The 15,444-nt window shown below is 36.5% G+C and overlaps 6 protein-coding genes across 6 annotated transcripts; 5 read left to right on the top strand and 1 right to left on the bottom strand.

Moving 5' to 3' along the window:
- Positions 1 to 486: 486 nt before the first annotated feature.
- On the top strand, positions 487 to 1,984 carry GCK72_002803 (uncharacterized protein; the record flags this gene model as incomplete). The annotated part of the gene is made up of 4 exons (XM_053723618.1): positions 487 to 569; positions 764 to 1,310; positions 1,497 to 1,726; positions 1,777 to 1,984. The coding sequence occupies 4 exons, from the start codon at positions 487 to 489 to the stop codon at positions 1,982 to 1,984; spliced, it is 1,068 nt and encodes a 355-aa protein (XP_053592263.1).
- A 652-nt stretch (positions 1,985 to 2,636) lies between these two features.
- Positions 2,637 to 2,927, top strand: GCK72_002802 (uncharacterized protein; the record flags this gene model as incomplete). The annotated part of the gene is made up of 1 exon (XM_053723617.1): positions 2,637 to 2,927. The coding sequence occupies one exon, from the start codon at positions 2,637 to 2,639 to the stop codon at positions 2,925 to 2,927; it is 291 nt and encodes a 96-aa protein (XP_053592262.1).
- A 110-nt stretch (positions 2,928 to 3,037) lies between these two features.
- On the top strand, positions 3,038 to 3,904 carry GCK72_002801 (uncharacterized protein; the record flags this gene model as incomplete). The annotated part of the gene is made up of 2 exons (XM_053723616.1): positions 3,038 to 3,433; positions 3,590 to 3,904. The coding sequence occupies 2 exons, from the start codon at positions 3,038 to 3,040 to the stop codon at positions 3,902 to 3,904; spliced, it is 711 nt and encodes a 236-aa protein (XP_053592261.1).
- Positions 3,905 to 4,018: 114 nt separating this feature from the next.
- On the top strand, positions 4,019 to 4,294 carry GCK72_002800 (uncharacterized protein; the record flags this gene model as incomplete). Its single annotated transcript, XM_053723615.1, has 1 exon — positions 4,019 to 4,294. One exon carries the CDS (start codon positions 4,019 to 4,021, stop codon positions 4,292 to 4,294), a length of 276 nt encoding a protein of 91 aa, XP_053592260.1.
- A 2,268-nt stretch (positions 4,295 to 6,562) lies between these two features.
- Positions 6,563 to 7,314, bottom strand: GCK72_002799 (uncharacterized protein; the record flags this gene model as incomplete). Its single annotated transcript, XM_053723614.1, has 4 exons — positions 6,563 to 6,779; positions 6,834 to 6,947; positions 7,001 to 7,154; positions 7,200 to 7,314. The coding sequence occupies 4 exons, from the start codon at positions 7,312 to 7,314 to the stop codon at positions 6,563 to 6,565; spliced, it is 600 nt and encodes a 199-aa protein (XP_053592259.1).
- A 685-nt stretch (positions 7,315 to 7,999) lies between these two features.
- GCK72_002798 (uncharacterized protein) lies at positions 8,000 to 8,848 on the top strand (the record flags this gene model as incomplete). Its single annotated transcript, XM_053723613.1, has 2 exons — positions 8,000 to 8,499; positions 8,587 to 8,848. The coding sequence occupies 2 exons, from the start codon at positions 8,000 to 8,002 to the stop codon at positions 8,846 to 8,848; spliced, it is 762 nt and encodes a 253-aa protein (XP_053592258.1).
- Between the last annotated feature and the right edge of the window lie 6,596 nt (positions 8,849 to 15,444).

Below are 15,444 nucleotides of genomic sequence, written 5' to 3'. Positions count from 1 at the left end.
CTATTCTGACAACTGTTCTCTATCGAAATCTCCTTCAAACAGTCTTTCCGCATTACGGTAAACCACAGTTGTTGTTGTTTTGTTGTCAATTTATGTTTTCCTTATTTTTTTTGTGCTCCAAGTGGGCAATTCAATAAAATGTTGTTCGAAGCAATAAGTGTTGATTTTCAGCTCCAGAAACTTGGTGTATTTTCCTTATTATTTTTCCATCTTTGAATTCTCAATTTCAGTAAACATACTCGAAATGTGTGGTTTCTGAGGTGACAATAGAATAGAATCATCAGAAACTATTTTTCTCTAACTTTTTCTTGGTTTCTATTCGAAAAATTGAGCTAGAATTGTGATTTTCATTCAATTTGTCAATTGTTTATTCGGAATTCCGAAAATTTTTGATTTTTTAAAAACTGTTTAATTACAAATATCTGAATGTAGTCTTCTTTGTTTTCTTCAAAAGCAAATCTTCGATAAGCAAAAGACTGATTTCAGATGACCGAAAACTCCATTGAATTATCCGATTTACCACCGGAAATGCTGCGATTATTGGTGGAGAAATGTGATTTCGTTACAAGGTTCGATATTTTTCCATTTCTCACGTTTTGCAGCCAATTATTGAATTTCATTGATGATTTTGATTCAAAAAATAACTGAAAATCTTAATTTTCGAACATTTTCATACCAAAAGGCAGTCAGTTGTTCAAAAAAAGGTCCCGGAGCGTTCGTTTTCACCTATTTTCCCAATTTTACATCAACCAGAAATTTCCAGACGCCTACTCCGCGCTTCCTCTTCTCTCATGTATCAAGTCGTCGGTTCCACTAAACTATACATTCCATCAGTAGGACTGAAGCTTTGGAATGGAGCAGTGGTTGTGGAGCTTATAAACTTACCGTGCAAACGCCAATACATGCTAGGATTCCAGAAAAATGAGACGGGCGGAACACTAATTTGGACCAATATTCAAAAGGCAGTGGATATTGAAAACTCGGATTACATGGGCGAAGCGGTCGACTGGTTCAGACAGATGTGTCTTCAGAAAAACGTCACAATCGGAAAGTTTTGCATCAATACGAATGACGACCCGAAACAAATGACAGAAAAACTCGACGAAGTTCTGAAGAAAAGTGAAATTCCACTTAAAATCGAATCTATTCATTGTGTGGGAACAGAATCTAGTGATTCGATGTGGAAGGTTATGGAGTATTGTGATAAGAGGCTGTTTAAAGAGATGAAAGTGGAACAGTTTGATGAAGATGAGATTTTCGAATTATTCGGAAAGCAGGACGAAATTGTCAAAAATTTGGAGAAGATTGAGGTGAGAAATTGACAACTGTTTCAATAATAGTACACAAACATACATAGACAAACTTTGAAAATCCATAAATACTTTTCTGTGAATTAATTTGAATTTTATTGGAAGCTGACTTTCATTTAATAAGTTATGAGTTTTTACAACTTTTTCAATTCCAGCGATAATTAAAAACTCTTCCCTGATTTCCAGATCAACTGCCTCTGCAATGTCTCTGTTGATGACGTTCTATCTCTCAACGCTTCTGTGATCTCTTTGAAATCCGAGAATTTCACTGACGATTTAGTCTACGAACTCATCGAAAAATTCACAAAGAGGAGAGAAGATGGATCGGCATTCTGTATCGAAAACTCGCAGAAACGAAATTTGGATTTGGAAACGATTCCGCCAGGATTCAAGGAGACGGATAGTACAAAAAGATTGTGAGTAATTATAATTCCAAGGAACATTTATCAAAATTTCCAATTTTCAGCAAAGAATACCGCAACGAACTCATCAACACCAATCATCCGACCGTCTACCTCCGTGTCAGTGAAGATCGAGTTGTCCTTCAGATCGGAGACACCAAAAAGGCGAATTTCTGGATGGAAGATGAATCCGATTCCGAAACAAGCGATGACTCTGATTCTTCCTCTGGATCGGACAGTGATTCAGACGCGAATGAGTATGCATCCGATTAGAATTATGATTATGATTTTTTTTTTCTGGGATTGAAAGTTCTTGTTCTCACTACTACTCTCTCACAATCAGTAGACCACTCGTGTTCTTTTGTGGACACTTATGTTTTTGTTATTTTTTTTGTGCTCCAAGTGGGCGATTCAATAAAAGTTTGTTCGAAGCAATCAGTGTTGATTTTTTGTTTTGTTTCCAGAAACTTGGTGTTGTTTCCTTGCTATTTTTCCCTTTTTGAATTCACGCGTTACTTTCTAATCTTAGATTTTCAATTTCAGAAATTTTCGAAAATAGATTTCAGATGACCGAAAAATTCATCGAATTATCTGATTTACCTCCGGAAATTCAGCAATTATTGGTGGGGAAATGTGATTTTATTACAAGGTTTGCTTTTTATCCTTAATGTGTTAAGCGATTTTCTAGCTAGAATTTTTATTTTTATTTACTGTTTCGCTGAAAGAAGGTGTTTTCACCAAAGAGAACGAGAAAAACTGTTAATTTTTCTGAAAAATGTCGGAATTTCTTGATTTTCAGACACTTTTGTACGAAAATCATTCAATTGTTCAAAAAAAAACGCTGAAATTCAAGAATAATCAGACGGTTGGTACACGAATTTGTCAAGATTTTCGAGAGGAAGTGTTCATTGAAAACTCGAATCCAATGGATGAAGCGATCGACTGGTTCCGACAAATGTGTCTTCAGAAGAACGTCACAATCGGACAGTTTCATATCGATACGAATGGCGACTCGGAAAAATTGACAGAAAAACTTGACGAAGTTTTGAAGAAAAGTGAAATTCCACTTAAAATCGAATCTATTCATTGTGTGGGAACAGAATCTAGTGATTCGATGTGGAAGATTATGGAATATTGTGATAAGAGGCTGTTGAAAGAGATGAAAATGGATCAGTTTTATGAAGATGAGATTAAACTATCCGAATGGAAATTCTAAAGGAAAAGAGGGGTTACTTGCTAAGAATTTGATCAAATACGCAGGTCATCGAATTCGTAAGTACTTTATCCTAAATTTTTTCATAATTCATGTTTTTTTCGTTTTTAGGAATGTATGGATCCGCAGCGGAGCTTGCAGAAAGCTTGGAATTCTGCGGAAAATTCACTGGAAGTCATGTTTTCTTCAATGCAACAGCCATCGACAATGATGCATTTTCTGCGAGAAAGACGGCGTTTTTCACAGAACGACCGATTGGACGACAAGAAGAAAGTACATCAGAAGTGCAATCTTCTGACGATGAAGACGAAGAAGCGTCATCAGAATCGGGAACGGAAGAAGAGAAAAGAGATAAATACGATTGGAAGTTCTGGGAGTGCTTCTGGTTTTCTGCTTCCGACAACTTTTCTTCTCGCGTGTTTGGATCATCATTCTCCAATTCATCGCCGCGAATTACGCTGGTGAACGAATCAGAACAGAAGCATTCAAGTTGGCGGATAGATTTATTGGTAAATGTTTCTTCTATTTTTCTTTTTTGAACCGATCACAGATTTTCCGCTATATTATTGAAGGCGTGTTTTTAAAAAATCCGGGCTGGCAAAGAGAAATCGCTGACTAATTGAAAAAAACCTATGTTTCTTTCTCAAAGTTCGTCATTTTTCCAGAACCAGGCCAATCACTTCTCGCAGATGTCGTCGTCCGTCGTGGACTACTCGGACTTCGCCGCTGGGATGCACAACAGTTTCTGTGAACCTGAACATTCTCGTTGCACTCTTTTCATTTTTACCGTCTTACTCGGTCTTTTCGTGCTCTTCATTTTCTTCGGACCCTACGTCATCATGGCCAATTCGGTTGCTGAGGAGTTCTGTGAGGCTGATCCACATCAGAAGGAGCTGGTTGCAAATGTGAAGAGACATATCAGAATGTCACCGAAAATCATCACGATCGTCGACGCGTGGGAGAAGACAACTTGGTGTTGAAAACCAAGAATTCTCGGATTGGTTCGTCAATATTACACGGATATCCAAGCCAAGTACTGGAACGTCGGATTATTTGGTTATTGGAGAATTAGAAAGATTCCTTGTTTCTTGATGATGTTTCCTGCTGCTATTCTTACGATTCTAGCTATCCGATCAGCATGGAAGGATGTGTTTGAGAAGAAACGATGGAATAACATTTGGATTCTCACAATCCGAAGCGATCACACTCTTCACCTTGCTATCCATGCCACAGTTATGCTGCTTACTGGTATCTTTGTGATCAATGCGGAGGTTTTCACTCGATTGATGTTCTCTTCTAGTCCATTGCTCTATATTTTTGTCGCCAGATATATTGATGAGCTGACGCAAGGACTGAAAATTTCCCGGTAATTTCCCGAAACTTATAGTTCCGGGAAGTAAACTTCCCGGGATATTTCACCTATGTCCAAATCTAACAACCAAGGTTCGACCCCCACTAGTAGCCAAACTTTTTTGTTTTCTGTTTTTGACTTTTTGGTGCCAATCTGACAACCAGGGTTCGATCCCCACCGGTACCTTTTCTTTTGATTGTTGTTTTTGTCCTTCCGTGACAAAACGTCTACAAAAAACTTGGTATGTCTTCCATAACAAAAACACATTTCAAATCTTTTCTAGATCACAAGTGTCTCTTTTCCACGGTGACGGATTTCTACACCGTCACTGCCTCCTGCACGAGAAAAGCGCCTCTCTATTCGCACGCGGTCTGCGTCTCCTACAGGGAGGCACGTCTCTCACTCTCTCACTGGGATTTGAGGGTGTTTGATTGAAAACTGTCAGATTTTGATATTTCCAGAGAAAAATTAGGATTTTAAGAATAGAAATCAAAAGAACAATAACAATAATGTTAGAAAATCCAAAAAAAAGAGGAAAATAATACTGAACAGTAGATAAAACGACAGCTAATATATGGTCAGTTTTGATCGAAAACGGTCAAAAAGCAGTCAACTTATACAAAAATCTGAAACGGATATCTTATTCAGAATATCTTCAGCGTCATTTTCCACTATCAAACTCTAAATTTAATTGAAAACTGAATTCAGTATAAACTTTACAAAAATCGGTACAAACTCGCGTAAGGACTGAGATTCTTGAGATGTTTTCGAACTCTTTCAGAAAACTGGATGCATTTCACAAAAATACTGAGACGAACAACTTATAGTCCTTGTTGTCAGCTACATTTTAAGCTATAAAATATATGTTTTGCCTCAGAATGAACTGTGGTATGAGGTTTTCAAATGCCATGAGAGAAGAGATAATAGGGTTATTGTAAAAGACTTCGTCGCGACGTCTGGAGAAATTATTATTTTTTGTCAAACCTTCTTTGTTTCTATAGTACACAACCCGATTTTTGAATATGGTCCTCAGTTTTTCACAAAACCTCGAAAACCTCCCAAAATCGCCTTATTTTCACGATTTTCAACTGATTTCTCCAAATTTTATACTGAACTCAGTTTTCAACCAAATTTAATGTTTGATAGTGGAAAATGACGGTGAAGATATTCTGAAAAACGTATCCGTTTCCTTTTTTTGAAAAAAAGGGTCGTTTTCCATTTTCGGTCTATACCGGTCATACTGTAGATGGAGTGATATGAAGAGTGTGAACATATTGTATTTTTTGTGGTTATCATCCATATTACAGCACAAATCAACACAATTTATGATTTTTATAACAAAAAAACAAGAAAAACTTCGGAAAATGTTCTAAATTCATAGAAAATGTGAATTCGATATGGTGTCTCGCCATAATCATTCCAGACCCAGTGTTGATGTATGTTTTGTATATCAAATTATAGCTAAAAATCCCTTCTTTCCATTTATACCACTTTCAGTCTCCAAATATTATGTTTTTTTAGTCGCCGACAACCTTTTCAATTTCAGCAAAAAAAATTCCAGTGTCTAATGCAAGTGCGCTCTATTTGCACGCGTGAGAGATTGGAGACGGCAGACGTCGCTTTTCTCGTGCATTTAGCGTCGCTTTTCTCGTGCAGGAGGCAGTGCACCGTCAATCGCTCGAGGAGTACACGGCCGGCGGCCTAGGAAATGCCACTCAAACGAGCAGTAATTTGAAATAGGATTGTTGAGAGTTATTTTTTTCAAGAAAAATACGATTTTAATAGAAATTTCAGAGAAATTGAATTTTTTCAATTCTTTTCTGTGAGAGTAGTTTCGGAAGAGAACAGTCTGTCTAGTTCGATTTCTTGTTGAATAAAGGGAGAGTCGTTGCTGATGATGACCGAGCTCTCCCTTTCACTAGAAATATAACATTTTTAATGTCAGGTCCAACGGAATCGGTCGAAACCTGCAAACCATTTTTACAAAAAACTATATTTTAAAGTTCTCTTTTTCCAGGAGAAATCGGAGGACAAACTAATGTAAGGCAAGGATGTTTTGAAGTCTCGCAACTCTGAAACTCTGGAACTGGAAGAGTAGCCGAAGGAATACAGAGTCCAGAAGGAAGCCAGAAATGGAAAAAAAGTTTCTGAATCTGCAATTGTTTCCTAATTTTTGTAGAGGTAGATCAAACTATTCTGCTGAAGTGTTTTCTGAAGATTGAGATAAAAGAAGCGTAATCAAAAAATAGTTTATTTTGGTTAGTAAAATAATGGTTAGTAGTCGAGTTCAAGTTAGTCGACGTCGTTTCGATCGATCAGGGTACGGAGCCGTTCTTATGGCTATTGCCTCCCGTCTCCGCACCCTCTCTATTTCCTCCGCCTCCGCCTCTTTTGCTCTTTGGAATCTGTTCTTTAACTTTCCCGTGTGATCCCCTTCTATCCACTCGTTCCCAATTTTTGTTTTGATGATTCGATTTTCCGAATCAAATTCGGCGTTTGGGGTACTGAAAGTAGAAACCATTATAATTCGAGTAAAAAAGGAAAGAAAGCTAACTTACATCGACTTGAGTCTATCATCAAGACGACTCGAGGCGCAGAAGAGAATTTTTATCTTCTCTTCTTCCGTCAGATCTGTTATGTCAAGTAGAGCTGGTTCAATTTTTTCTCGGAGTCTGCAAAAATAGATTCACTCATCAGTGATAAGGTGATTGATAAGAAAACATACCGGTTGTATAGAGTTCCTCTCTTCACTTGTAATCCGTTCTCAGTTATCAGACCATCCCAAATAACACCAAGATTCATGATACGTGGATGTTGAGACAGTATTCTCATTTTTTCTACGATGAGTTTTGATATCAGGTCAAGATCGTGAATAGATGCTAAAAAAAAGATTCCGTTTGGATTAGAGTTAATTAGAAACTTACTGATCGACATATTATTTAGATAAGTAGTTCGAGGAGAGTTGCAAGTAGTTGGATCTATAGAATATCCGAGTAGTATGGGAATGAAGAAATACACGTACAAGATGTGACGTTTCATGGAAGGTCAGTAGGGTAATCGAGCAATAAAATGGTGAAACTCAGTAGAGGTTTTCACGTAAGAATTATGAGATTAAAGTTAATTAGAAACTTATAGATGGTGGACATCAATGTTAATTTTCAGACACCGGACACTTCGGAACCGGACGTCTTAAAACCGGACATTTTGAAACCGGACGTTTTAAAACCGGACATTTCGAAACCGGACGTTTTAAAACCGGACATTTCGAAACCGGACGTTTTAAAATCGGACGTTTTAAAACCGGACGTTTTAAAATCGGACGTTTTAAAACCGGACATTTTGAAACCGGACATTTTGAAACCGGACGTTTTAAAATCGGACGTTTTAAAACCGGACATTTCGAAACCGGACGTTTTAAAATCGGACATTTCGAAACCGATACCTCTTCTCAAGAGTCTCTCAGAAAACTAAGGAAATCTCTCAGTTGATCGAAATACCATATTTGAAACTAAGGCTGAGAGTATCCAAATGTTACGAAGTACACCTGGGCAACCCTGCTTACTGTTTAAGTACTCACTGGTACTTCCGACTGTATCCAGGTCTCCGTAATTATGAGAAATACAAACATGAACGATATTTGGATATATACTCAAAAAATGCGGGAAAATCGGTTGGAAAATTTATAGATCATTGTCAGAAAATATTCAAATGTGAATTTCGAGCAATGACAGTGATTATCGATCCAGTGATGAAATCGAGTAACCTCAATGTATTCATCAATTGGCTCAATCAGCACGAGAAGTTGTCTAAGATTCCATACTTATCAGCACACAATGAGAAAGAAGGCGATGAGTTCTATTCGAATTGGTTTATGCAGAATTTCAAGAAGGATATTGGAGTTTTGAGCTTCTATGGGAATTACTATGCCACTGAACGTGCCGTGTTGAAAGTCAATGGAAAAGTGGACAGTTTGGAATTAGATTCAAGTGAGAAACTGCTAGATCTCGACCATCTGATCAGTATGGACTGTGTCTATATATCTGGAGAGACATCTCTGACCAATCGAGATTTGAATTCATTTATGAAGAATTGGAAGGAAATGAAGACTAACCAACGAGTGGAGTTTTATTTTATTGATGCGGCAGAGAACTTGGATTGGTCTATTATTTTGAAAGGATTGGATGGAGAGATAAGAGATGTTCGGACTCTTAGACGGGAGTACTTGTGAGTTTTAAATTTTAAAAATCCTTCAAAAAACCGCTATTTTTCCCTTCAAGAGTGAACAATATCTAACAAATTCACAATTTTTAGATCACCCTGGAACGGGACACAAATATTCAAAGTGTATGGAGGAGTGGATATCACAAGAACTGATGGAAAAATTGCCACAATTGGGATGAGACTCCATATTATCGATTCGAAGCCACTGTCTCGTGAAATGATAAGAGACTATCAGAAGATCATTGTAGGTCAAAACATGGATGGACAAGAGATGGATATGAACTTTGTACATGATCCGGAGTATAGACTGAATGCTTATTGTCGGAAAGCATTCTTCGTCATGGTTGAATGATTTCTGGTTTCTATTATCACATAAAAATGCAATTAATAATGTTTGCATCAAAGATTGTATTTAATAAATTATTTGCATTTTTTTCCGAATGTCTTATTTTACTGTTATAATGTATTTGCAAGAACTGATTGAAAAACTAGCTTTCCCTTTACTACAGTCAAAACATTCGCTGAAATCACTGGGAACACGATCATTTCTGACATTAGATACAGCTTTTTCCAGTTTTGGAGTGATAGATTGCACGTGATTAGCTGCAGCTTTTTTTAAGGTTTGAAAGTTGAAACCTCAATGTTAAATATTTGAATTCCTTCCGTCAATCGATACATTTCCCAGAGAACAGTAATTGCACTACTTGGCAGATAGTTGATAGATATCTCATCTCGACAGGTGCAACCACAAAAAACAACAAATAAATATCAATGAATGTGAAGAAGTCGGCCTATGTTCTTATTGTTACTCTCTTCCGCAAACGGTCCCATCTGTCACTTATCTTCCTGGGAAATCTAATAGATGACAGTAAATAGGACACGCCCCGCCCCCATGACCATATGAGATTAGAAATTCGGAATAGAGTCAGTTGTCCCTTTCACTGTCGAACTGAGCGGTCTTCTCTTTTTGAGTTCTCTGGTTTTCTCGGCCTCCGACCGACCTGCGCTGCTTACGTCCCTTTTTTAAATTTTCGCTCAAGTTACTACCTCTTTGATTCATGATTTTAATATTGATACTAGAGTCAATCTCCAGTAATTTTTGTACTCCTTCTATTTTGAGGTAAAGTAAAATTTCAAACTTTCATGTGAGATTCTCAATTCTTCGTTTACCAGTAGCTTTTCCCTACAAGACAAACTACAGTTACTGTACCACCACATTGCCAAAACGTTCATACTATCACATATCAGTAGTTTGATATGAACTCTTCCAGCAGAACACGAAAAATGTTCCGAAAATAGTAAAGTTTTCTTATTTTCCTACTGCTCTTGGAAAATCAATAATACATATTCTCATCTTTATTATCGTTATTATCTTCACATAGCATCTATAACCCAAATCTCTTTGGGAAATCTTACCGGACGAGGGCAATAGGCCCCGCCCTGTTCACACATCTACTCTAGTAGACCAGTCTTTAGTCATTCTCCACTCATTCCGGCCTACAAGAAGACCTTTTTTTAATTTCTCACATTTACATTCTATTTTCTATCGCTTCCCAAAACACGTTACATCATTCACGTTTAATTCAACTGTTACTTTCAGCATCCCGTGCAACCATCTCCTTGAAGCCGATAGAAACACGACCTGCGCATCGACAGATGGAAGACTGTCGTCACAAATCGATGAATGCCCCGACGAGGAGAGTCACACAAAAGGTCACTCGAAAATTGGTAAGTTACTGACTTCCCCCACCATTCTTATCTGTGTCGGTTCCGGTTAGACACACTTCGACCAGAGGGTGAAGGAGTCTATACTTATCCGGGCTGAGGTTCGCTTCAGTAGACGCGGGTTTGAATCCTCCCGATCTAGGAATCAACGAATTTATAATCGAAATTCTCAAAAATACGAATTTATAATCGAAATTCTTAAAAATACGAATTTAAAGTTGAAATTCTCAAAATTACGAATTTAAAGTTGAAATTCTCAAAAATACGAATTTATAATCGAAATTCTTAAAAATACGAATTTAAAGTTGAAATTCCCAAAAACGGGATATGTTTTTTGTAATTGACTTCCCCAACCATTCTTATCTGTGTCGGTTCCGGTTAGACACACTTCGACCAGAGGGTGAAGGAGTCTATACTTATCCGGGCTGAGGTTCGCTTCAGTAGACGCGGGTTTGAATCCTCCCGATCTAGGAATCAACGAATTTATAATCGAAATTCTTAAAAATACGAATTTATAATCGAAATTCTTAAAACTACGAATTTAAAGTTGAAATTCTCAAAAATACGAATTTAAAGTTGAAATTCCCAAAAACGGGATATGTTTTTTGTAATTGACTTCCCCAACCATTCTTATCTGTGTCGGTTCCGGTTAGACACACTTCGACCAGAGGGTGAAGGAGTCTATACTTATCCGGGCTGAGGTTCGCTTCAGTAGACGCGGGTTTGAATCCTCCCGATCTAGGAATCAACGAATTTATAATCGAAATTCTTAAAAATACGAATTTATAATCGAAATTCTTAAAACTACGAATTTAAAGTTGAAATTCTCAAAAATACGAATTTAAAGTTGAAATTCCCAAACACGGGATATGTTTTTTGTAATTGACTTCCCCAACCATTCTTATCTGTGTCGGTTCCGGTTAGACACACTTCGACCAGAGGGTGAAGGAGTCTATACTTATCCGGGCTGAGGTTCGCTTCAGTAGACGCGGGTTTGAATCCTCCCGATCTAGGAATCAACGAATTTATAATCGAAATTCTTAAAAATACGAATTTATAATCGAAATTATTAAAACTACGAATTTAAAGTTGAAATTCTCAAAATTACGAATTTAAAGTTGAAATTCCCAAACACGGGATATGTTTTTTGTAATTGACTTCCCCAACCATTCTTATCTGTGTCGGTTCCGGTTAGACACACTTCGACCAGAGGGTGAAGGAGTCTATACTTATCCGGGCTGAGGTTCGCTTCAGTAGACGCGGGTTTGAATCCTCCCGATCTAGGAATCAACGAATTTATAATCGAAATTCTTAAAACTACGAATTTATAATCGAAATTCTCAAAAATACGAATTTAAAGTTGAAATTCCCAAAAACGGGATATGTTTTGTTGTAATTGACTTCCCCCACCATTCTTATCTGTGTCGGTTCCGGTTAGACACACTTCGACCAGAGGGTGAAGGAGTCTATACTTATCCGGGCTGAGGTTCGCTTCAGTAGACGCGGGTTTGAATCCTCCCGATCTAGGAATCAACGAATTTATAATCGAAATTCTCAAAAATACGAATTTATAATCGAAATTCTTAAAAATACGAATTTAAAGTTGAAATTCTCAAAATTACGAATTTATAATCGAAATTCTTAAAAATACGAATTTAAAGTTGAAATTCCCAAAAACGGGATATGTTTTGTTGTAATTGACTTCCCCCACCATTCTTATCTGTGTCGGTTCCGGTTAGACACACTTCGACCAGAGGGTGAAGGAGTCTATACTTATCCGGGCTGAGGTTCGCTTCAGTAGACGCGGGTTTGAATCCTCCCGATCTAGGAATCAACGAATTTATAATCGAAATTCTCAAAAATACGAATTTATAATCGAAATTCTTAAAAATACGAATTTAAAGTTGAAATTCTCAAAATTACGAATTTATAATCGAAATTCTCAAAAATACGAATTTAAAGTTGAAATTCCCAAAAACGGGATATGTTTTGTTGTAATTGACTTCCCCCACCATTCTTATCTGTGTCGGTTCCGGTTAGACACACTTCGACCAGAGGGTGAAGGAGTCTATACTTATCCGGGCTGAGGTTCGCTTCAGTAGACGCGGGTTTGAATCCTCCCGATCTAGGAATCAACGAATTTATAATCGAAATTCTTAAAAATACGAATTTATAATCGAAATTCTTAAAAATACGAATTTAAAGTTGAAATTCTCAAAAATACGAATTTATAATCGAAATTCTTAAAAATACGAATTTAAAGTTGAAATTCCCAAAAACGGGATATGTTTTGTTGTAATTGACTTCCCCCACCATTCTTATCTGTGTCGGTTCCGGTTAGACACACTTCGACCAGAGGGTGAAGGAGTCTATACTTATCCGGGCTGAGGTTCGCTTCAGTAGACGCGGGTTTGAATCCTCCCGATCTAGGAATCAACGAATTTATAATCGAAATTCTCAAAAATACGAATTTATAATCGAAATTCTTAAAAATACGAATTTAAAGTTGAAATTCTCAAAATTACGAATTTATAATCGAAATTCTCAAAAATACGAATTTAAAGTTGAAATTCCCAAAAACGGGATATGTTTTGTTGTAATTGACTTCCCCCACCATTCTTATCTGTGTCGGTTCCGGTTAGACACACTTCGACCAGAGGGTGAAGGAGTCTATACTTATCCGGGCTGAGGTTCGCTTCAGTAGACGCGGGTTTGAATCCTCCCGATCTAGGAATCAACGAATTTATAATCGAAATTCTCAAAAATACGAATTTATAATCGAAATTCTTAAAAATACGAATTTAAAGTTGAAATTCTCAAAATTACGAATTTATAATCGAAATTCTCAAAAATACGAATTTAAAGTTGAAATTCCCAAAAACGGGATATGTTTTGTTGTAATTGACTTCCCCCACCATTCTTATCTGTGTCGGTTCCGGTTAGACACACTTCGACCAGAGGGTGAAGGAGTCTATACTTATCCGGGCTGAGGTTCTCTTCAGTAGACGCGGGTTTGAATCCTCCCGATCTAGGAATCAACGAATTTATAATCGAAATTCTTAAAAATACGAATTTATAATCGAAATTCTTAAAAATACGAATTTAAAGTTGAAATTCTCAAAAATACGAATTTATAATCGAAATTCTTAAAAATACGAATTTAAAGTTGAAATTCTCAAAATTACGAATTTATAATCGAAATTCTCAAAAATACGAATTTAAAGTTGAAATTCCCAAAAACGGGATATGTTTTGTTGTAATTGACTTCCCCCACCATTCTTATCTGTGTCGGTTCCGGTTAGACACACTTCGACCAGAGGGTGAAGGAGTCTATACTTATCCGGGCTGAGGTTCGCTTCAGTAGACGCGGGTTTGAATCCTCCCGATCTAGGAATCAACGAATTTATAATCGAAATTCTCAAAAATACGAATTTATAATCGAAATTCTTAAAAATACGAATTTAAAGTTGAAATTCTCAAAAATACGAATTTATAATCGAAATTCTTAAAAATACGAATTTAAAGTTGAAATTCCCAAAAACGGGATATGTTTTTTGTAATTGACTTCCCCAACCATTCTTATCTGTGTCGGTTCCGGTTAGACACACTTCGACCAGAGGGTGAAGGAGTCTATACTTACCCGGGCTGAGGTTCGCTTCAGTAGACGCGGGTTTGAATCCTCCCGATCTAGGAATCAACGAATTTATAATCCAAATTCTTAAAACTACGAATTTATAATCGAAATTCTTAAAAATACGAATTTAAAGTTGAAATTCTCAAAAATACGAATTTATAATCGAAATTCTTAAAAATACGAATTTAAAGTTGAAATTCCCAAAAACGGGATATGTTTTTTGTAATTGACTTCCCCAACCATTCTTATCTGTGTCGGTTCCGGTTAGACACACTTCGACCAGAGGGTGAAGGAGTCTATACTTATCCGGGCTGAGGTTCTCTTCAGTAGACGCGGGTTTGAATCCTCCCGATCTAGGAATCAACGAATTTATAATCGAAATTCTTAAAACTACGAATTTAAAGTTGAAATTCTCAAAATTACGAATTTAAAGTTGAAATTCTCAAAAATACGAATTTATAATCGAAATTCTTAAAAATACGAATTTAAAGTTGAACTTCCCAAAAACGGGATATGTTTTTTGTAATTGACTTCCCCAACCATTCTTATCTGTGTCGGTTCCGGTTAGACACACTTCGACCAGAGGGTGAAGGAGTCTATACTTATCCGGGCTGAGGTTCGCTTCAGTAGACGCGGGTTTGAATCCTCCCGATCTAGGAATCAACGAATTTATAATCGAAATTCTCAAAAATACGAATTTATAATCGAAATTCTTAAAAATACGAATTTAAAGTTGAAATTCTCAAAATTACGAATTTATAATCGAAATTCTTAAAAATACGAATTTATAATCGAAATTCTTAAAAATACGAATTTATAATCGAAATTCTTAAAAATACGAATTTATAATCGAAATTCTTAAAAATACGAATTTATAATCGAAATTCTTAAAAATACGAATTTAAAGTTGAAATTCTCAAAAATACGAATTTATAATCGAAATTCTTAAAAATACGAATTTAAAGTTGAAATTCTCAAAAATACGAATTTATAATCGAAATTCTTAAAAATACGAATTTAAAGTTGAAATTCCCAAAAACGGGATATGTTTTTTGTAATTGACTTCCCCCACCATTCTTATCTGTGTCGGTTCCGGTTAGACACACTTCGACCAGAGGGTGAAGGAGTCTATACTTATCCGGGCTGAGGTTCGCTTCAGTAGACGCGGGTTTGAATCCTCCCGATCTAGGAATCAACGAATTTATAATCGAAATTCTTAAAACTACGAATTTAAAGTTGAAATTCTCAAAATTACGAATTTAAAGTTGTAATTCTCAAAAATACGAATTTATAATCGAAATTCTTAAAAATACGAATTTAAAGTTGAACTTCCCAAAAACGGGATATGTTTTTTGTAATTGACTTCCCCAACCATTCTTATCTGTGTCGGTTCCGGTTAGACACACTTCGACCAGAGGGTGAAGGAGTCTATACTTATCCGGGCTGAGGTTCGCTTCAGTAGACGCGGGTTTGAATCCTCCCGATCTAGGAATCAACGAATTTATAATCGAAATTCTCAAAAATACGAATTTATAATCGAAATTCTTAAAAATACGAATTTAAAGTTGAACTTCCCAAAAACGGGATAT

Source organism: Caenorhabditis remanei, chromosome I, assembly GCF_010183535.1.
Source record: "Caenorhabditis remanei strain PX506 chromosome I, whole genome shotgun sequence".
NCBI classification, from domain to species: domain Eukaryota; kingdom Metazoa; phylum Nematoda; class Chromadorea; order Rhabditida; family Rhabditidae; genus Caenorhabditis; species Caenorhabditis remanei.
The sequence above is the reverse complement of the archived record's forward strand: the minus strand, read 5'-3'. Positions and strand labels throughout refer to the sequence as shown.